The 21,857-nt window shown below is 40.5% G+C and overlaps 1 protein-coding gene and 1 long non-coding RNA gene across 12 annotated transcripts in view; one reads left to right on the top strand and one right to left on the bottom strand.

Moving 5' to 3' along the window:
• The window catches only part of TERF1 (telomeric repeat binding factor 1), a 50,503-nt gene extending 48,204 nt beyond the window's left edge, over positions 1-2,299 (bottom strand). For all 10 annotated transcript variants that reach the window (XR_006198121.1, XR_006198120.1, XR_006198119.1 and 7 more), the window contains exon 1: positions 1,911-2,299. Coding sequence is in view for 7 of the 10 variants with exons in the window: in XM_042923270.1 (XP_042779204.1) it covers positions 1,911-2,217 (307 nt within the window). In the remaining 3 variants the exon portion in view is untranslated. The remainder of the gene's footprint in view (positions 1-1,910) is intronic.
• A 216-nt stretch (positions 2,300-2,515) lies between these two features.
• Positions 2,516-21,857, top strand: part of LOC122210547 — a 65,717-nt gene continuing 46,375 nt past the window's right edge. For both annotated transcript variants that reach the window (XR_006198123.1, XR_006198122.1), the window contains exons 1-2: positions 2,516-2,590; positions 4,354-4,430. This is a non-coding gene — a long non-coding RNA (uncharacterized LOC122210547). The remainder of the gene's footprint in view (positions 2,591-4,353; positions 4,431-21,857) is intronic.

Here is a 21,857-nt window from a genome sequence, read left to right as displayed (position 1 = left end):
GCCCTCCTTCCTATAAAAATCTTCCATTTTGTACAACTTCTCCAACCTCCTCCCTGCTTGGCTGGGTGGGATGCTGCCCAATTCATGAAATTGTTTAATAAAGCCAATTAGATCCGCAAATTTACCCAATGAATGATGTTTCTTAACGCCATTTATGCCTGTATTGAGCCAAACAGGAGCTGATACTAATGTTTCCAACTCAAATTCATTAATACACAGATAATCCTACCTTTCTCCCCAAAGTGGACTTTTTAAATAATTTTAAGTATAACGAACTGGCTTCATTTCAGGATTTAACTTTCTAATTAATGGTAATTAACCATGGCTCTAGTGCCATCTGACACAGTCAGTATATGGAAAGGTTCTTGGAGCGGAAGATAAGGCACAGGTGTGGAACATTCCTTTTAACCTACCAACACTTTATTTTTTTATTTTTATTTTTTTTTTAAATTTTTTTTTCAATGTTTTTTATTTATTTTTGGGACAGAGAGAGACAGAGCATGAACGGGGGAGGGGCAGAGAGAGAGGGAGACACAGAATCGGAAACAGGCTCCAGGCTCCGAGCCATCAGCCCAGAGCCCGACGCGGGGCTCGAACTCACGGACCGCGAGATCGTGACCTGGCTGAAGTCGGAGGCTTAACCGACTGCGCCACCCAGGCGCCCCCCTACCAACACTTTAGACTGCTTGACTAGTCCACTCCTCTATAAACTAAGATTACCTGCCTAATTTACGGGATGACCATGAAGATGAAATGTGTCGATACTGTTTTCTGAAGTGTTTAATTTTATATTAAATACCAGCATATCTTTCTGTTCTCATTGAAAAAGCCAGTCTTCTCTGAATCTGTTTTTGTCCATCGCTTACAGACTGTGTTGTGCAGGCAGTAAATTTCATTGACAGTTACTTTTATTCTGCAGGCAACCAAGCCAAATGAGATTTAAAAAGCTCACAAATAGGGGCACCTGGGTGGCTCGGTCGGTTAAGCGTCCGACTTCGGCTCAGGTCATGATCTCACGGTCCGTGAGTTCGAGCCCCGCGTCGGGCTCTGTGCTGACAGCTCAGAGCCTGGAGCCTGTTTCAGATTCTGTGTCTCCCTCTCTCTCTGCCCCTCCCCTGTTCATGCTCTGTCTCTCTCTGTCTCAAAAATAAATAAACGTGGGGCGCCTGGGTGGCTCAGTCGGTTAAGCGTCCGACTTCAGCTCAGGTCACGATCTCACGGTCCGTGAGTTCGAGCCCCGCGTCGCGTTCTGGGCTGATGGCTCAGAGCCTGGAGCCTGCTTCCGATTCTGTGTCTCCCTCTCTCTCTGCCCCTCCCCCGTTCATGCTCTGTCTCCCCCGTTCATGCTCTGTCTCTCTCTGTCTCAAAAATAAATAAACGTTAAAAAAATTTAAAAAAAAAAATAAAATAAATAAACGTTAAAAAAAAATTAAAAAAAATAAAAAGCTCACAAATTAATAGAAAACACTGATGCCTGGGTCACTTGGAGGCCACTGTGACCGCTTAATAAATGCCATCACAGGAATACCTGAGTCGATAAAAACAACAAATACAAGCGCCAAAGGAGAAAAAGGACTTGAGACGCTGGGCAATTTTATACATTTTAACTCGTTTGATCCTGCATCAATTCTAAATGGCGGTCTAATTCTAATTCTCTCTTCACTGAAGAGAAAAACAGAATCTGAGAAAAACTGAGAAGCTGCAAACAGGCGGGTGCGGGATTCGAACCAACTTCAACTCAGAGCCTCGGGTCTTGCGCCGCAGCAGCCCGGGTCCCCCGACCCCCCCCCCCCCCCAAGGGGTACTGCGCTGCAAACTGGGCTTTGACAGCTCGCAGAGATTCCCGCCCCGCTCCGCGTCGTCGCCCCCGGCCTCAGCGCAGCCCCGAACCAGGCGCGCCCAGCACTCACCCTCTGCGCTGTCGCGGGTCCGGTGGAAGTCCTCAGAGCGGCCGTCGCGGAAGGCCCGGCAAAGAGAGAGGCAGAGGAAATCAAGCATCCAGCCAGCAGCGACCGCCTCGGCCTCGGCCACTAGGCCCGGGTCTTCCTCTTCCTCCGGGACCCCCACCTGCACCTGACATTCCAGCAGTTCCTGGCACTCAAACTGCTCCTGATCATCTCTCGGCGTTTCTGCCATTCGCTCTTCCGGGGGCTCCGCGTCCTCCCCATCCGCACGCCCCCGCGGGCTCGGAGCCGCCAAGACACCATTTTCCGCCATGTTAAATCACTCGCGCGAGTCCGCCCCCGCCCCAGGCGCCGAGCGACGATTGGCTAGTGCGGGAGGGCCCTGGGCGGTGCCTCGAAAGGTCTCTTCCGCCGGCGGGAAACCACCAATCACACCGCCAGGGTGGGCGAGCGACTTAAGCCTTGCATTTGATTAGCCGAGGCCTGCTCCCGCTTCAGGATGTTGAATTCCCCGCCACGCTGCAGCCGGGCTTTGTTGGTAAACTGGACTCCTACGGACTGGGCGACTAGTGAGGTTAGGAGGTGAGGAGCCTGCTTTATACTCCTGATAAAATGCAACATTGACGGCAACAGCAACACGGTTAGTTAAAATAGAAAGCATTTTACCCGCAGTGTACTTCAAAAAGGTAGGTGATTAGAACTTGTCACCGTTATCCACGCCTAACGCTTTAGGCGGTAGTATTCACTTAACACAATACGTGATCACCAACCAAAACCATTACAACGGACTTACATCCAAGCCTCTGCAACCTTAGCGTGCATCACAGTCAGCTCGGGGGCTTGTTAAAACGTAATTGCTGAGCTTCACGCCCAGAGTTTCTGTTCTGTAGGTCTGGATGGAGGTCCTTGAATTTGCAAGTATAACAAGTTCCCAGATGATGCTAGGTTGCTTGTCTGGGGACCACATTTTGAGGATCACTACTCTAGAAAGAGTATATTACTATGGAAATGAATTTAATTAGGGTCTTAAATAGATATGGAGTTCAGCTTGTACAACACTAAGTGAATGATTATTTTGAACTTTGAAATTTAGAGCATAAGAGGTGATGGGAGGGCCTCTAGTTATGTTCTGTTTCTCTATGTGGGTGATAGTTACTTTTGAACATGATTTATGCACGTTTCAATATTCAATATGAATAAAAAGTTTACTTTAAAACCCTTTCTCTTTATAACACATCCAACATTATCAATCCTTTATGTGTTTTAATTTTACACACAGTTTAAATGTTGTCATTTAAAGCACAATATTGCAGCGGTTAAGAATGCCTAGGTTGGAATGTCCCCTACCAGTTATCCACTAGCTGGGTGACCTTGAAGGAATTATATCTCAATTTTCTTTTCTGTATATTGGGTATAATAATAGCCTCATCAAAGGCTTGTTGGGAAGATTAAAAGACTTGACAAATATAAAGAATTTAAAACGAAACCAGGTACATAATAAGTGCTCAATATTAGCTGGAAAAGCAGGGCATTTGTACTATCTGGAAAGAGAATCATGAGTCAGACGGGAATGCACCTTCAAGCTCTAATGGCCCTATAGAAGGTAAGTCCTGCTTGCAAACAACGGGGAACAGGATCTAAGGGAGTAAGGTACATTATGAACATAGCAAACAAACACTGGGTTTCCAAACTGAAACTTTTTTTTGCCATGCAAGGCTCTCACGTGGAGCCTGCTTCTCCTTCCTTTCCTCCAAGCTTCCTCTTCTTCCCAGCTGGAGTTAAGGGTTATTCTTAGGTGTATCGCCAATTTATTCAAAGCCACAAAGTAAACATATTTTTCTATGGCATCAATTTACTGAAAGATTCAGGGAAGTGAAACATTTTTTACTATTTAAAGCAATGGTGTATAATGAAATGAGGTGAAGAATTTCATTAAGATTTAATCCTAATCAGCAACAAAATTTTAGTTTGGGGCTACATCCAGCTATATACTGCATTCTCTGTCTTCTTCCCTTGCTGGTATTTCACTGAAGAGAATTTAAGAAGCGCTGGCCTAATAGGGTGGGTCAAAAGTTATTTTAAAATTTTATCCCAACAGAAAGTCAGTAATACAGAGTTTTATTGGGTTGTGGGCCAGAAAATAGCCTGGAGGAGGAGGTCTCTCAGAAAAAAAAAAATTTCTTAATTTTTTAAACCTGCCCATCAACAACAACATGGATGGTAGGTTTGTTCCTCTAAATAATACTTTGACATCACTATGATCAGAAAACTCAGCTGTAATAAGTATGAAATACCTACAATAAAACTTATAATACATAAAGTCCCAAAAACATTTTAGCCATATTTAATTTAATGGTATGATAGATAATTCAAACACATGGCATTTCAGGAAAACTTACGTAATTCGTAAACATTCTGAGATGGTGCTTTTTTTCTTTTTTTCTGGCAGGAAAGTTCATAATGTATCATTTCCTTCGGGACTGCTTTCAAGGTGATGGATTCTAGTAGTCTGAGGTGAAGGAATCGGTGAGTGGGGAGAAAATCCTGAGTGTGGGTAATATTAGAAGATTATGTTTCTTGCAAACTTGAGTGTATGGACTGAGATCCATAACTGCTACAATTATCTTCAGTTAAAGGGCTGTTATTAGGGGAGGGATTTGATTTGTTTTGTGATGTTCTTAAGAGCACATCATGATCTTACTTACGGACCTTGCTCTATTTACAGTGGGGTTATGTCCCAATAAAACCATCATAGGTGGGAAATACTGTAAGTCAAAAATGCATTTAATACATATAACCTACTGAACATCACAGCATAGCCTAGCCTACCTTAAATGTGTTCAGAACACTTACATTAGCCTACAGTTGGGCAAAATCATCTAATACAGAGCCTATTTTATAAGAAGGTGTTGAAGATCTTATGCAATTTACCGAATACTGTACTGACAGTGGAAAACAGAACAGTTGTAAGTATGTTGGTTGTCTACCCTTGTGATCATGTGGCTGACGGGGAGCTGCAGCTTGCCGCTGCCGCCAGTATCGTGAGAGAGTATCTTATCAAATACTGCTAGTGGGAAGAGATCAAAAGTCAAAATTCAAAGTATGGCTTCCACTGATTCACACCATCAAGAAGTTGAAAAATTGTAAGTCAAACCACTGTAAGTTGGGGATCATTGTAGGTACTTTTGAAACATCCTTTTTTTTTTTTTAAACTAAGTACCCGGTGTGTGATGTGCATTTGCCTAAAATGGGGTGTGGTAAACATAAAGATGTTATCCTTCTCCTTAAAGAGTTATAGTCCAGTTGGGACACACTCATGCACATATACACCCACCGTACATAAACATCAGACTAATGAGTGATGCTTATAAAAACCCTAGTAGGCGTTTGGTTGAGGGAAAGCATCTAAGCCAAAGAGATTTTGGTAAGAAATTTGAGCAGAGGTGCTTAGTATCCTTGCAGGCACAGAGGACAGAAGAGAGATCTGGGTGCAAACTAGTTTCTTTTTTAAAAGTAAGTTTAGGGAGGGGCGCCTGGATGGCTCAGTCAGTTAAGCATTGACTTCGGCTCAGGTTATGAACTTGTGTTTCTCGAGTTCAAGCCCCGCATCAGGCTCTGTGCTGACAGCCTGGAGCCTGCTCAGATTCTGTGTCTCCTCTCTCTGCCTCTCCCATGCTCTCAAAAATAAATAAATATTTATTAAAAAAAGAAGTAAGTTTAGGGAGCCTAAAACACTAGTTTTACTGTCCTCACGAATAGTTCTCAACCTCAGTTGTGCGTCCGATTTTCTCATTGGGCTGACGGAGACTTCATATTCACTAAATCAGAATTTCTAGGGGCAAGGTTTGAACATTTGGGTTTTTCAAAATTTCCCCAGTTGATTCCAATACAGAAACAGGGTTGATAGCTACTGAACCACACAAATAAAATGATAATAGGTAAGTGCCAGATTTCGACTCCACTTGGAGGTAGTGGGTACTATATGTAAATATGTAAATATACATATACATATACATACACATATACATACACACACATATGCACATATATATGTACTATATATGTGTACACATATATACATATATACATACACTATAATTCCAGTAAAGAAGCACACTCTTACTTATGAAGACTTCTTCCTTAGTCAGAATCAAATTAATATCAAGGACTAAAAGAATATTTAGAACTAAAATGAAGCAGGTTTCAGGAAGGAACATATTTTAGGCAATTCTTATTCTTTAGTGATTTAAAAATATTTAGAAGATCTTTCTAACCCCTTGAGATATTTTAGGAGGTATTATGTGCTTTTCAGGATTAGCGTGCGACATGACTGACAGAATGCAGGCATCACCCAGGTGCTAGTTCACCCTGCAAGGAAATGCAGTGGGTTAAATGCTGGATGTCCAGTATTGACTCCCCATGATCATTGTATTTTATTGCTTTATTTAAAAAAAAAAAAAAAAGCAACCTTCTGGTGTATGTCTTTAACAAGTCATTGGTTAGCTAATATTTTTAATAAAAATGAATCTACCAAAAGTGAAAGCAATAACTTGTGTGGGTGCAAAAGAAAATGACTGTAAACAGCTGGGGACCAGAGGAAGAATCCTGTTTCTAACTATTTCCTCCAGAAACAAACCAACTCTGGATAAAACAATGTATCTGGTGATGTGTTCTACCCTGGATGGAAAAATAAGGGGAAATCTCTTGACTGCAACACTAAGAAATAAATCGTTTGGTCGGCTTCTATTTATTAAAGCAGTGTATGAGCTACATATTTTTAATTTTCTAGGAGACACATTTTAAAAAGTAAAAAGAGGTGAAATTCATTGTATTATTTTCTTATGTTTATTTATTTTTGAAAGAGAGAGACAGGGCATGAGTTGGGTAGGGGCAGAGACAGAGGGAGACACAGAATCTGAAGCAGGCTCCAGGCTCTGCACTGTCAGCATAGAGCCTGATCCGGGGTTCAAACCCACGAACTGTGAGATCATGACCTGAGCCAAAGTTGAATGTTTAACCGACTGAGCCACCTATGAAATTCATTTTAATACGATAATTTATCTAATTCAATATATCCAAAATATTGTTTTAACATGTAATCAGTATAAAAAATCCCTGAGAGGGGCGCCTGGGTGGCGCAGTCGGTTAAGCGTCCGACTTCAGCCAGGTCACGATCTCGCGGTCCGTGAGTTCGAGCCCCGCGTCAGGCTCTGGGCTGATGGCTCGGAGCCTGGAGCCTGTTTCCGATTCTGTGTCTCCCTCTCTCTCTGCCCCTCCCCCGTTCATGCTCTGTCTCTCTCTGTCCCAAAAATAAATTAAAAAAAAAAAAAAAAACGTTGGAAAAAAAAAAAAATCCCTGAGATATTTTATATTTTTAAAGTGTCTTCAAAATTCTATGTATATTTTACATTTACACGCATATCAATTTGGAGTAGCCACATTTCAAGTTCTCAAATAGCCAAATATGGCTAGTGGCTACTGTATAGGACAGCACAGTATGATGCAGCTGGGATTTCAGGCTCTGAATTCAGAAAGACCTAGATTTGAATTTTTTCTCCACTAATTTCTAACTCTTTACCCTTGAGCAAATTGATTAACCCCTTAACACTTAACTCCTATAGGTTAAGAATAACGGCACCTGCTTTAAAGAGATGCTTGATGAATCAAGGACTCAGTAAATAGTTCTAGTTGTTGGTGGTTTATCTGTTATTTTCCCACTGTGCCAAGTGAAAAGAGGATCTGTTTCAATCTACCTCTTTCACTGAGGAGGTTTGTGAGACCTTGGGCATGATTCTTTACTTCTTTGTGCCTCTTTCTTTCTCTGTCTTATAGAGAAATAATGGTACGGCAAATGGGGAAAAGTTTTTCCTCAACCCTCTTAGGGTCCCTGGCTGTGTCTGAAAATTAAACTGACAATGACAGATTCATAGGAGAAAATGATACAAACTTTATTGAATTTTTACGTGTACAGGGGAGCCTCCACAAGAGAATGAAGAGCCAAAGAAGTGACCAGAGTAGGAAGCTTTTATACCTTTTAGATGAAGAAACAGTCATTTTGTGAAGTTTGGGCGAGAGGTAGTAGATGGTGAAGAAGTGTCTAGGAAGATAAAGGTTAGTTTAACAAGGTTTGTTTATATAGACTTCTTGGCCCCAAATTCCTGGTCTCTAGTGATGTCTTCCCTCCTCCTGGCGTAGGGAGGGTACGTTTCACATGGGAGTTTTATGGCCTGTTTCAGGGAAAAAGAGTGATGGAGGCCAGAGTGACCTTCCTGGTTCTGCCATTTACACAAAACTTTTTAAGGTTAAGATATTTAACGTGCCCAGGTGCCACATTTTGGGGTAGTGTGTCCTGAACCCCATCACTGTGTAGCTCAGAGAGCTGGCATGAGGGTTAAGTGGGATAATATATGTGCAAATGTTCACAAACCCTCAATAAACACTTCCCAAAGTGGAGCTAGAGACATTCCACGTTGGCCCAATTTGTGATTTAAAATCACTTAGGTTGTGGTGGTAGTTACATGATTGTATAAAAACTCATAAAATTGTATTCCTAAAATGGTTGGATTTTACTGCTTATAAATTACTCCCCAAAATCTCAATTAAAAAAACAATTTGGAGGGGCGCCTGGGTGGCTCAGTCGGTTAAGCGACCAACTTCAGCTCAGGTCATGATCTCACGGTCCGTGAGTTTGAACCCCCCGTCGGGCTCTGTGCTGACAGCTCAGAGCCTGGAGCCTGCTTCGGATTCTGTGTCTCGCTCTCTCTCTGCCCCTCGCCTGCTCATGCTCTGTCTCTTTCTGTCTCAAAAATAAATAAAAACATTAAAAAAATTAAAAAAAACAATTTGGGAAATTCCTGGTTTTAAAAAAGGTAGCAGTTTTCTTTTTTTTTTTTTTTTTTTAAATTTTTTTTTCAACGTTTTTTATTTATTTTTGGGACAGAGAGAGACAGAGCATGAACGGGGGAGGGGCAGAGAGAGAGGGAGACACAGAACCGGAAACAGGCTCCAGGCTCCGAGCCATCAGCCCAGAGCCTGACGCGGGGCTCGAACTCACGGACCGCGAGATCGTGACCTGGCTGAAGTCGGACGCTTAACCGACTGCGCCACCCAGGCGCCCCGTAAAGGTAGCAGTTTTCTTTTCCATTAACTTCTCAGAGCCACACACTAAATGCATGCATTAATGTGGACTATGAACTTCTGAGTGAAACATCACAGACAGCATGTCTCATAATTGATCATTGCACTCATTTTTCATAGGATGTTCTGTATAATTATTGTACCAACAAACATGCTTTGCCACTGTAAACTGCCATACAGATATATGCAGATACCAGCTATTAAGATTATTTCGTGATACCCGTGGTGCATGGGTAGCTTAGTCAGTTAAGTGTCCAACTCTTGATTCAAGCTCAGGTCATGATCTCACGGTTCATGAGATGGAACCCGTGTTGGGCTCTGCACCAGGCATGGAGTTTGCTTGGGATTCTCTCTCTGTCTCTCTCTGTCTCTCTCTCTGTCTCTCTCTCTCTCTTTCCCTCCCTTTGTCCTTCCCCCACCTCTCTCTCTCTCAACAAAAACAAACAAAAAAGATTATTCTGTGATACCTAAGAGTTATGGAAAACTCAGCATCAGAGACCAATTGATCACAACCTCCTCCTGATACATTTTCTTTATTGGACTTGCAGGCTGTCATCCCTTTCTAGTTTTCCTCATACTTACTAGCCACTTGTCAGTATTCCTGTTGGCTATTCCATGTCTTGCTAAACTCTAAATGTTGGAAAAACCTCATCCTCAGCTTTGAACCTCTTCTTGATTCTCACTATATTCATTCTCGTTGATCTCCTTTTCTCCTGTTTTATTTTTTTAAGGTTATTTATTTATTTTGAAAGATACAGAGACACCGTGAGTAGGGGAGGGACAGAGAGAGAGAGAGAGAGAGGATCCCAAAAAGGCTCCACACTGTCAGTGCAGAGCCCTATGTGGGGCTCAGACTCACGAAACCATGAGATCATGACCTGAGCCGAAACTGAGATTGGGACGCTTAACCAAGTGAGCCACCCAGGTGCCCCTTTTCCTCCTGTTGTTTAAGGTCATTTAGATGTTGCTGAGATTCAGACATAAGTCTCCCTCCCCAACATTTCTGCTGAGCTACCCCATACCACTGCTTGGATTGCATGCATCTAAATTTGACAAGTCTGTATATAACCCTACTCTATCAAACAAGACCCACCCCTCATCTTCCCCCTGATGGGTTTCAGGGCAGGCCACCCTAAAATATGCCACTTTGATTACTGATTATTGATATTATTTTGATTGATATTGATTATTTAAAATTAAAGTTACTTAAGAAACAGCTGGTACAAGAAGGACACTCTGACCCTTCTCTGTTCCCCTAAAAGTAGGAAATAAATTCCCATGAGAAGGGCACCCTCCTGCACCTGGAGGGTAAGAGATATCCCTGTCGCCAGAGATAGGGAATTCAGGACCAGGAAGGCTGTGTAAACAAACCTTGTTACTTCTTTATCAATTTCCTCCATCAAGCCCAAACTCCTTGTCTTGTCAGTTTTTCACAAATTTATTATTTCTTTGTCTAAAAGATGCCCACTTTGGTCACTTCTCTGTCCTATTTTTGTGAGCTCCCGCACATACAAGATTACATTTTTCTCCTGTTAATCTGCCTTACGTCAATTTAATTATTAGAAGAGCCAAAGAAACTAGGAGAGAAGAGTGTTCCTCCCCTACACCTCAGTAAATGGCAGTTCCACACACTTAGCTAATTAATTGGGCCCCAAACACAGGCTTCATCCTTAATTCCTTTCTTTACCACACACAACACTTGTAGTCCTTCAATAGCTTGGCTCAGCTCTACTTTCATAATAGGTCCAGACTGTGACGACTAACCATCGTCTTCATCTCCACCTTCAGTTACGTAGTCATCATCTCATTTGGACCCCAGTAGCCTCCCAATGGATCTCTTTGCTTTTACCCCAATCTTTTGTTTTCCCACCTGCTCAAATCTATAATGGTTTGTGATCACTCTTTTAAAAAAAATTTTTTTTTTTAATGTTTGTTTACTTTTGAGACAGAGACCGAGCATGAGCAGGGGAGAGGCAGAGAGAGAGGGAGACACAGAATCCGAAGCAGACTCCAGGCTCTGAGCTGTCAACACAGAGCCCGACACGGGGCTCGAACTCACAGACTGTGAGATCATGACCTGAGCTGAAGTCGGATGCTCAACTGACTGAGCCACCCAGGCACCCCTGATTTGTGGTCACTCTTAGAGTGAAATCCAAACTTCTCACTAAGGACTAAGATGCATTATATGACCTTGTTTCTACTTATATTTCTAACCATAGCTCCTGCAAACTCTGCCCATTGCTCACTCTGCTGTAACCATTCTGGTCTTCTTGCTATTCCTTAATTAAGCCAGACTCACTCTTGCCTCAGGGCCTTTGTGCTTGCTGTTCCCTCTGACCTGATTGTTCTCTCAAATAACTGCATAGATCTCTTGGTAACCCATTTCATTCAAATGCCACCTTCTTCAGAGAAGCTTTCTTTTTTTTTTTTTTTTAAGTTTTTATTTAAATTCCAGTGAACATACAGTGAACTAATATTAGTTTCAGGTGTACAATTTAGTGATTCAATACTTACATACAACACCTGGTGTTCATCACAACAATTGCACTCCTTAATCCCCATCACCTATTTAAGCCATCCCCTCATCCACCTCCCCTCTGCTAACCATCTGTTCTCTGTAGTTAAGAGTCTGTTTCTTGGTTTGCCTATCTTTTCTTCCCCTGTGATCATATTTGTTGTTGTTTCTTAAATTCCACATATGAGTGAATTCATACGGTGTTTGTTTTTCTCTGACTGACTTATTTCACTTAGCATAATGCCCTCCAGCTCCATCCACATTATACACAAAAATAAATTCAACATGGATTAAAGAGCTAAATGTGAGACATGAAACCATTCAAATCCTAGAGGAGAACACAGGCAGTAACCTCTTTGACATCGGCCACACTAGATACATCTCTTGAGGCAAGGGAAACAATACGAAAATAAACTATTGGGACTTGAGAGAAGCTTTCCTTGACCAATCTAAATATCTCTCATCTGCAATACTCTGCATAGCATGTATCACTAACTGATCGTATTTGTATTTTAGGTTTTCCTTTGTCAGTTTCTTTCATTAAAACATAAAATTTATGAGGGAAGGTATTTTGTCTGTCTTGTCCACTACTGTATTCCTAATGCTTAGAAAAATCCCTGTCACATGGTAAGTGTTCGATCAGTACTTATTGAGTCAATGTATGTTGCAGTTTTCTTAGACATGACTAGAAGAAATTGATATCCAAAAGAATAGAAAACATTCTTACCATTGAGATTTATAGAATTTGAAAACTTCAGCTATTAAGTACTAAATAATACTCTAAGATTTATTGCATGTATTCAGAAAAAACCCAGAGCCTTCCAATTCTGTCCTTACCCCCTTTCTTCTCTTCAGGAGGTCAGAGCAAGTTCCATCAGCTAGATACTGATGATGATGATGATGATGATGATGATGATCATGTTGGTGTCAATCATACCTAATATTTATTGCATGTTTAATGGGTGCTGGGGACTTTCCTAAGGGCATTGTATGCATGGTCTCATTTAATCTTTCAGCAAGTTTATTAGGTAGATACTATTATGATCCTATGGTTTTATAGAGGTTGGGCCTGCAGCACAGAGGATTGTTAACTCACCCATGACTGGTAAGTGAGCTAGCTACTTAATAAGATAAGGACCCAGGACCTGAAACCGGGTACTATGACCCCATGCTATTCCTGCTTATCCCTAGAAGTCTCCCTCTAGGGGAGCAGACACGAACCAGAGTCGATTTTCTTTGTCACTTTTACTTAGGCCTGGAGGTCTACTTCCCCTTTCTCTCTGCTGAAGAATTAAAGCCAAAAGCTCTCATGCATATCAACTTTTGCAAATAAGTGCATAGCACTGCTAGACGCTCCTATTTAATGACTCAGGATGTCACAGCACATTAAATTATTCTTTCTCACAACAAGATTATTTCAAATGGAAAAGGATAATATTTTGCCTTAAAAGAGTGGATCCAGAGAAGTTGTTATATTTGACTCCTCTGAAGTCCCAGTTGCTGGAGTCAAGAACAAATCCTAGCTTCTCTCATGCCAAGGGATCACAATCTTAGTTTTTCTCATGTCAAGGGACCAAGAGGTTTTGCATGCAGGAGGGTGCTCAATTTCTGGCCAGTTAAATTTCAGAATAGAGAGAAGAGAGCCACTGTCACCACCCTTTGGGGCCCAGCTGGGAGTCTCAGAAAGCCACAAGGAAGGGAACGTGGTAGAAATCAAGTGCATCCACATCAGTAGTACACTAGAATTCTTTATAAGCCTTATCTACGTATCAGAGTTCAGAACAGAGAGTCAGAGGGGGGTTGGTCTCCTGGCCTGCAGCTCAGCAGTGTGACCTATTTGATACCTACAAACTAGGTAACTTCTATTCGCCTTGGTTTCTTCCTTTGAAAAGTGGAGGAAGAGTTGCCATGAGGACAAATTACTTAACCAAAGAAGTCACTTAAAATGCTGTCTGGCATATTGTAAGTGCTCAATAATACTAACTCCTCCTGGTTTTCTCCTTTGTCCTGATATTCAAACACTGTTGTACAGAATCCATTTAGAAATTATCTTACCTACCTCTATTATGAAGAATCACGTTTTCCTTATCAGTTTAAGTCTCAGTGTTTTGGGTTTTTTCCCCAAGGGAGGGGGACAAGATCACACTAACAGGACAATTCAACCAGCAGAAAGGGGTAAATTTCAGAAAGAAATGTGTGTGTAATCCCATTTTTATAAAATCCCAGTTTTATAAAAAATTTAAAACCTGCCACACATTACACTCTATATTATATATGATACTTTCATATGAAGGAGAAAAAAATTCATGAGAAAGATGAATACTAAGTAATGCCCCCTTGACAGGGGAGGAAGGAACTGTTTTCAGGAAGGGGGATGTAAGAGGCCTCACATATATGTAATTATTTTACTTAAAAAATGGGAAAATGTTAAGATTTGATAAGGGTGGGTGACAGGTATATGTTTATTATATTATTTTCTATACTACATAACTTTGAAATACTTCATAGAATCATTTTTGAAATAAAGATATTCAGAGCACAGTTGTGCCTTAACAATTCCTATTTATTTATTTATTTATTTATGTAGAGAGTGCAAGAGGGGTAGAGACAGAGAGAGAGAGAAAGAGAGAGGGAGAGAGAGAGAAAATCACAGCCAGGCTCCATGCTGTCTGCACAGAGCCCAACACGGGGATCAGTCCCATGAACTATGAGATCATGACATGAACTGAAATCAAGAGTCAGATGCTCAACCAACTGAGCCATCCAGGGCCCCCCTTAACAATTCTTAATAACAGATTTGGCCAGCATTGCCTTTCCAAATTAACCAATTCCTTGACTAAAGAGATGAATTTGACTACTTATTTTGTCAGCTTTGGTGATATATTTCTTCTTCCCAGCAGAGGTCACTATCTAATGGAATATTCTGGTAAACAATAGAATACATAGTATATAATGCCCCCTCATGCAAAGATTTTCAGTCTTAAAAAAAAATCTGTCATATTCTTTATTACTAGCTTACTTGTAAGGCCAACATACAAGAGGGTAGAATGTGAGGTGGGATCGGGGCCAGAGATGTGTGAAGCTGGTTTGAAATCTTCTGCACAAAAACAAGTAACATACATCAATGTGGCTTACTATGTTTCCTCTTTTGGCAACCAACATCTGTAAAAGTGTGCCCTTACTCTATGTATGGGACCTTACTATTCTTGCCTAAATATATACTAATTCTCCCTTCTCATTGGATGGATAGTTTGAATACAGAATGCACAATTACAAATTGCTGGGAGAGGGGCGCCTGGGTGGCTCAGTCGGTTAAGCGGCCGACTTCGGCTCAGGTCATGATCTCGCGGTCCTTGAGTTCGAGCCCCGCGTCGGGCTCTGTGCTGACAGCTCAGAGCCTGGAGCCTGTTTCGGATTCTGTGTCTCCCTCTCTCTGACCCTCCTCCGTTCATGCTCTGTCTCTCTCTCTCTCAAAAATAAATAAATGTTAAAAAAAAAAAAAAAAGAAATTGCTGGGAGATAATTGTTCCATTATTTTTTTTTTTTTTTTTTAGCTTCCAGGAATACCATAGAGACGTCTGTTGCAATTAAAGTTTTAAAGTTTTTAATTTTTTAATTTATTTTTGAGAGAGACAGAATGTAAGTGGGGGAGGGGTAGAGAAAGAGGGAGACACAGAATCTGAAACAGGCTCCAGGCTCTGAGCTGTCAGTACAAAGCCTGACGTGGGGCTTGAACTTGGGAACGGTGAGATCATGACGTAGGCTGAAGTCACAGGCTTAACCATCTGAGCCACCCAGGCGCCCCAGCAATTAAAGTTTTTAATCTCTGTTTGGAAATTTTTTTTCCTGTCTGGAAGCTTTTACAATTTCTTCTTTATTTATAGTCATCTGAAATTTCATGATACTCTTTCTTAATGTAGTTTTGTTTTTATTTATTGTACTAATCCCTTGGTGATTACTTTGAATTTAGAAAGTCATGTCCTTTAGTCCTATCTCATATATGTGATCAGCTGTATTATTTCTGGTAATTTCTTCCCCTGCATTTTTTTTTCTGTGTTCTCTTTCTAGAACTCCTAATAAAGAATGACCCTCTGACTAATTTAGTCATTTTCAAAGTCTTTTCTCTCTATAAAAATAGTCTCTTTATCTTTTTGGTTTTACTTTCGGGGAAATACTCTCAACTGAGATATTTCTTTTGAAATTCTTATTTCTATTAACTTATTTTTTAATATCTAAGAGCTCTATCTTTTCCTTGGAATATTCCTTTTTAAAAGTTGCTTATTGTTCTTGTTTCACAGATGCTATATTTTCTTTTATCTTTCATAGGATATGTATTATGGTTTGTCTTTACTATGATTACTTATGTTTTCTATCTGATGTCTTTGTTACTTGCTTGTTTGTTTTGGTTTCTCTCTTTAATATTAAATGCTTTCCTGGGTGCCTGAGTGGCTCAGTTAAGCTTCCGATTTCAGTCAGGTCATGATCTCACAGCTCATCAGTTTGAGGCCCACATTGGGCTCTGTGCTGACAGCTCAGGGCCTGAAGCCTTCTTCAGATTCTGTGTCTCCCGCTCTCTCTGATCCTTCCCTGCTTGTACTCTGCCTCTCTCTCTCTCTCAAAAATAAATAAACTTAAAAAAATTAAAAAATATAGTAAATGCTTTTCTCAACTGCCTCAAAATCCTTGTTTATATCTGGGAATGGAATACTAAGCACCTAACTGGAAGTGTAGGGGAGAAACAACGTTTACTCTACCCTGCTGGCTTCTTTTGGTTGGTCTATTAATTACATTGATATTAGACAGATTCATAGGAGAAAAACAAATTTAATTACATATGCACAGAAGCACCACAAAGATTTGAGAGTCTCAAAGAAGAGCCAAGCAATTGAGGCTTATATGCCATCATGAACAAAGGAAAAGGGACAGGGGTCTGGGGCTCCAAAGAGAAGGAAGACAGTTCACAAGATGATAGGAAGAGCAAATGTTTGGTAAACGAATGTTTGCAATGTCATGCAGAGACAATGTTCAAAGAGAAGACTTTGAACAAACAGGCCCTGCCAAGTTCCCCCACAGCTTAGCACACAGAGCCCGTATACTCTTTGTAGTTATCTCTGGTGATAGCTCTGTTCCTGGACCAGGCCCTCTATCTAAATTATTTTAGACAGTTGAGGAGGGGGTCAAAAGCTCTTCCTGAATCTTTGGGGCTTTAATTATCTTCAACTCAAAACTAATCAGCATGCCAAAGTGGCACATTCTGGGGAGACTCGTTCTGAACTTAGCAGCCATATATGTTAGTGGGACTTGTCTACTGTGGGCCACATACAGAGTGATTGGGAAGACCTGAATCCTTCATGAGAGCCCCTAACCTCTGTGCCAATTTTTATGATCTCTCTTAGTCAGTTTGGGCTGCTATAACTTAAGTACCATAGACCGAGTGGCTTAAACAACAAACATTTATTTCTCACAGTTCTAGAGGCTACAAGTCTGACATCAGGGTGTCAGCACAGTCAGGTTCTTGGTGAAGGCCCTCTTCCTGATTTACAAATGACTGACTTCTTGTTGTATACTGACATAGGGGGAGGACGGGGGAGAGGAAGCAAATTCTCTCCTGTCCTATTCATAGGAGCCCCATCCTCATGAATGGTTACCGTTCAAAGGCCTTGCCTGCAAATATCTTCACATTGGCATTCAGGCTTCAACATATGAATTTTGGGAAGACACACATTCAGTCCATAGCGGCATCCATAGGTGTTTTCTCTTGAACTGGATGGTTTCTCGAGGGACGACTCCTGTTTCCAGCACAGTGCCCTAGCTCACCTCAGCTGGGTCTGTGTACCTGAGTATATGGCTGATGAATCTAATCATGTGCTTGGGTGGTTGAAATAGCTGGGATTTACCCACACTTTTTCAGCCTCAGGCTGCACCTCTGCCTTCAGAGGTCCCTACTTCTCCTTTCTTAGGTTTTCTAGAGTTAAGAATTCCCTCATTACCAGACTTTAGTTTTTGTATTATGCAAAGTTAAAAACCACTAATCTAGCTATTTTCCATAATTTTGTGGACATCTGTTGTCTAACTGTTGTCTCCCCATCTATTCTCTATGTCACTGAGGCCTTCTGTCTTTAATTTATTTATTTACTCATTGACCTTCATTTTAGGGAAGTTTCAGAAAGAAGATAAGAATATGTTCAATCACCATTATAAACTTGAATTGTTTTAATGGATAAGTTTGTTTGTTTGTTGTTTTGTTTTGACCATATCACATACAAGAAAGTTAAAGCCACAGAGGTATATCTTGCCTAAATTAGCAAGTGGCAGAGAAGCTAACATTTACTCCAATGGCCCTCTCTAATGAGGGATACAGGTAATGTTACAAATACCCACCACACGAGATAATGTTAGTGGCATGAGTTACCTTTTACAGCTGTGAGCTATGTAGCTATTGGGAAACCCTTTAGTTCTGTGAACTTCCAGAACCCATTTTCTATCTTGCCTTCTCTAACCTCTCTAGCAACATGACAAAAGCAGGGTTCGCTTTGAAATGACAAATCACAATGTATATTTTTAAACATTCAAAGCAATCGAGCAACACAGAGGTTTCCAGAAAAGTTTCATATAGATCACTTTTTGTAACTTTAGTGTTCCTACTATTGACTGATTAACTCAGGATGGTTTTGTCCTAATTGAGAATTGCCTTTCTTTTTCCTGTAATTTTTGTTTTAAGTTTCTGTCTAATCTAGTTTTTCATCTTTGTTTGCAGTCTTCAGTGAAATATGTAATAGATGTTAAAATGCCAGGGAAGTTGCCATCAGGAAATAATAAATGTGAAATTTCAGATGAGAGATCACAAATCACCATAGGTTTTTACGGTTTTCAGAGGAAATAGTTTAGAGGCTATTCTAATCTCCTTACCCATTTTAAGGTTGTAGAATTATCTAGAGAATGGAAAAGGTGATTTTATGAAAAATTTCTTTGCACAGAGTTGTCATCATATTATAATCCTGCACCTCTTCCCTGGGGAAGGTGTGAGAGTAGTTTTGATGTCCTTATCAAGTCTAATGAAGCTTCCACAGAGAGCTGGTGAATTTTCTCATACCGGGATCTTAATTTGTGGCCCAGCAGTTGGGGGCATAGTAGAGAGAGGTATACTCCTTCTCAGAAAACGTAGAGTTTAAGGGAAGAGCTATGTCTTACTTTGATGGGAGTGTCAAAAAAATAATGTTTTGGGAGTTTGTTAGGGCAAGAGAGGTATGGGTGCTTCTCATGGACCAGATGTGAGTAGCACCCAACAGAGTTGGTGTGGGTGGTCTGGGTCTCAGCAAGAAGCTGAAGGTGAATGCCTAGAAGATACAGCAATGCTAAAGACCCATATTTCATAGAGATACTCCTGCAATTTATCAAGGGAAGAGGGGAGTACTATGTATATTGCAATATACTAACCACCAGGAGTCAGTGTCAGACTGTACAGGTTCAAGGGCATCCTCCCCAACAAGACTACTTTTACTTCAGATCCACCTGTCCTTCTGACCAACTAGCTATAAATTTGGGGGTTTCCACTATCCTCTCAATCAGTTATTTGCTATAATGCTCATATAACTCAACAAAGTGCTGTACTTATGATTATGGTTTTATTATAAAAGATACACAGAAAGTGAGGTCTGGGAAAGAATGTGGAGATTCCACACCCTTTCCTTGTTGAGTCAGGGTCTGCCACTTTTCTACACATCAATGTATTCACCAATCAGGAAGCTCCACTGAGCTTCCCTCCAGAGTTTCTATTTGGGTCTTATTGTATAAGCATGGTTGATTAAATCATTGGCTGTGTGGTTGAACTTAATCTCCAGCCTACCTCTCCTTCCCAGAGGTCTGGCTGGCCAAAATTCCAAACCCTCTAATCTCATGGTTAGTTTCTCTGGTGACCAGTCCCTATCCCTGGGCCTACCAATAGTCACCTCATTATCATTACAAAGATTCTTACCATTCAGGAAATCCCAAGGGCTTTTAGAAACTGCCAGGAAACTGGGACAAAGACAAGATAAATTATTATGCAGTAAAATGTTCAGTGGGAAACTCTGAAGAGCCCATGAAAGCAACAGGAGGCAGAGAGTCATCTTGAAACTTCTGCCTGGTCCAAAAATGTGAAAAACCAGCTGATGATGGTAATAGTTCAAGTAAGACCTTTCCTACTTCTGTTCTTCCACTGTGCCAGCCCTGGAGGCATAACACTTAGGTGGTAAGGGAACAGAGAAATAGAGATGCCAACCAAGTCCCCATTCCCCATTGCATACTATGCTTCCACCCTGAACCACACTCAAGCTATGGGAAGAGAAGACCCTAAATCAAATTCAGAGTTTTGATTAACCTTCTGGACTAAACATTTGAATTCCTGTATTTGGCCTGTATTTGCCCATTACAATGATGATAGGACCTAAGAGTGAAGAACAATAAAGTCAGGGATTTGGCAGTAATTTTCATCAAGAGTTGGGGTAAAATAAATGAGATAAATGAAACGAAATTTCACATTTTAAATTTCATTTAGAAGAAAGATGAAATGAAAAAAAGTAGGTGAGTTTGGTTTAAGTCATGATTGGTGCTGTTAAATATACCAATTTCAAATACTTAAATACACACAAAAAAGAGTGCATTTATTTAAAGCAAGGTTTCACAATCTTGACACTATTGCCATTTTGGACCAGATAATTCTTTATTGTGGGGTGCTGTCCTGAGCCCTTAGGGTGTTTATAGCAGTGTGGCCTCTACCCCCTAGATGTCAGTAGCTCCCCCCCCACCCCCCACCAGTTGTGACAACCAAAAATGCCTGGGGTAGGGGGGGCAAATTGCCCTCCATTGAGAAAAACTGATTTAAAATATTATTTCCCATCTGTTGGCTTTAGGCTTTGTTTGTTGTTCTTTTTCTAGCTCCTTTAGGTGTAAGGTTAGGTTGTTTATTTGAGATTTTTCTTGCTTCTTGAGGTAAGCCTGTATTGCTATGTACTTCCCTCTTAGGACAGCTCTTGCTGCATCTCAAAGGTTTTGGACCGTCATGTTTTAATTTTCCTTTGTTCCTATGTAATTTTTAAAATTTCTTCTTTGATTTCTTGGTTGACCCATTCATTGTTTAGTAGCATGCTATTTAACGTCCATGTATTTATGGCCTTTCCAAATTTTTTCTTGTGGTCGACCTCAAATTTCATAGTGTTGTGGTAAAAAAAAAATATGCATGGTGTGATCTCAATCTTTTTGTACTTGTTGAGCCTGATTTGTAACCTAGTATGTGATCTGTTCTAGAAAATGTCCCATGTGCGCTTGAATAGAATGTGTAATTTGCTGCTTTAGGATGAAATGTTCTGAATATACCTGTTAAGTTCATCTGGTCTAGTGTGTCATTCAAAGTTGTTGTTTCCTTGTTGATTTTCTGCTTAGATGATCTGTCTGTTGATGTAAGTGGGGTGTCCCCTACTATTATTGTATTATTATCAATGAGTTCCTTTATGTTTATTTTAATTGTTTTATATATATATGGGTGCTTTCAAGTTGGGGACATAAATATTTACAATTGTTAGGTCTTCTTGTTGGATTGTCCCCTTTATCATGATATAGTGCCCTTCTTCATCTCTTGTTACATTTGTTGGTTTAAAAACTAGTTTGTCTGATATAAGTATTGCTACTCTGTCTTTCTTTTGACATCTATTTGCATGATAATGTTTCTCCACCCCCTCACGTTCAATCTGCAGGTGTCTTTAGGTCTAAAATGCATCTCTTCTAGGCAGCATACAGATGGGTCTTGTTTTTTAAATCCATTTTGATACCCTGTGTATTTTGATTGGAACATTTACATCCAGAGTGATTATTGACAGATACTTATTTAGTGCTATTTCATTACTTGTTTTATCACTGTTTCTGGAGATCTTCTCTTTTCCTTTCTAGTCTTTGTCACTTTTGATCTTTTCTTTCCACTCACAGAGTCCCCTTTAATATTTCTTGCAGGACTGGTGGTCACAAACTCCTTTAGTTTTTGTTTGTCTGGGAAACTCTTTATCTTTCCTTCTATTCTGAATGATAGCCTTGGTAGATAGAATATTCTTGGCTACAGATTTTTCTCATTCAGCATGTTGAAAATATGCCACTCCCTTCTGGCTTGCCAAGTTTCTGTGGAGAGATCTGCAGCTAGCCTTATGGATCTTACCTTGTAAGTTAGGGACTTCCTTTGTCTTAATACTTTTAGGATGTTTTCTTTATCATTATATTTTGCAAATTTAAGAATAGTAAAATAATTTAAATCAAAGAATTTTTGTGATTCAAAT

The sequence above is a fragment of the Panthera leo genome, chromosome F2 (assembly GCF_018350215.1).
Source record: "Panthera leo isolate Ple1 chromosome F2, P.leo_Ple1_pat1.1, whole genome shotgun sequence".
Classification (NCBI taxonomy): domain Eukaryota; kingdom Metazoa; phylum Chordata; class Mammalia; order Carnivora; family Felidae; genus Panthera; species Panthera leo.
Note: the sequence above shows the minus strand (reverse complement) of the source record. Positions and strands in the feature narration are given on the sequence as shown.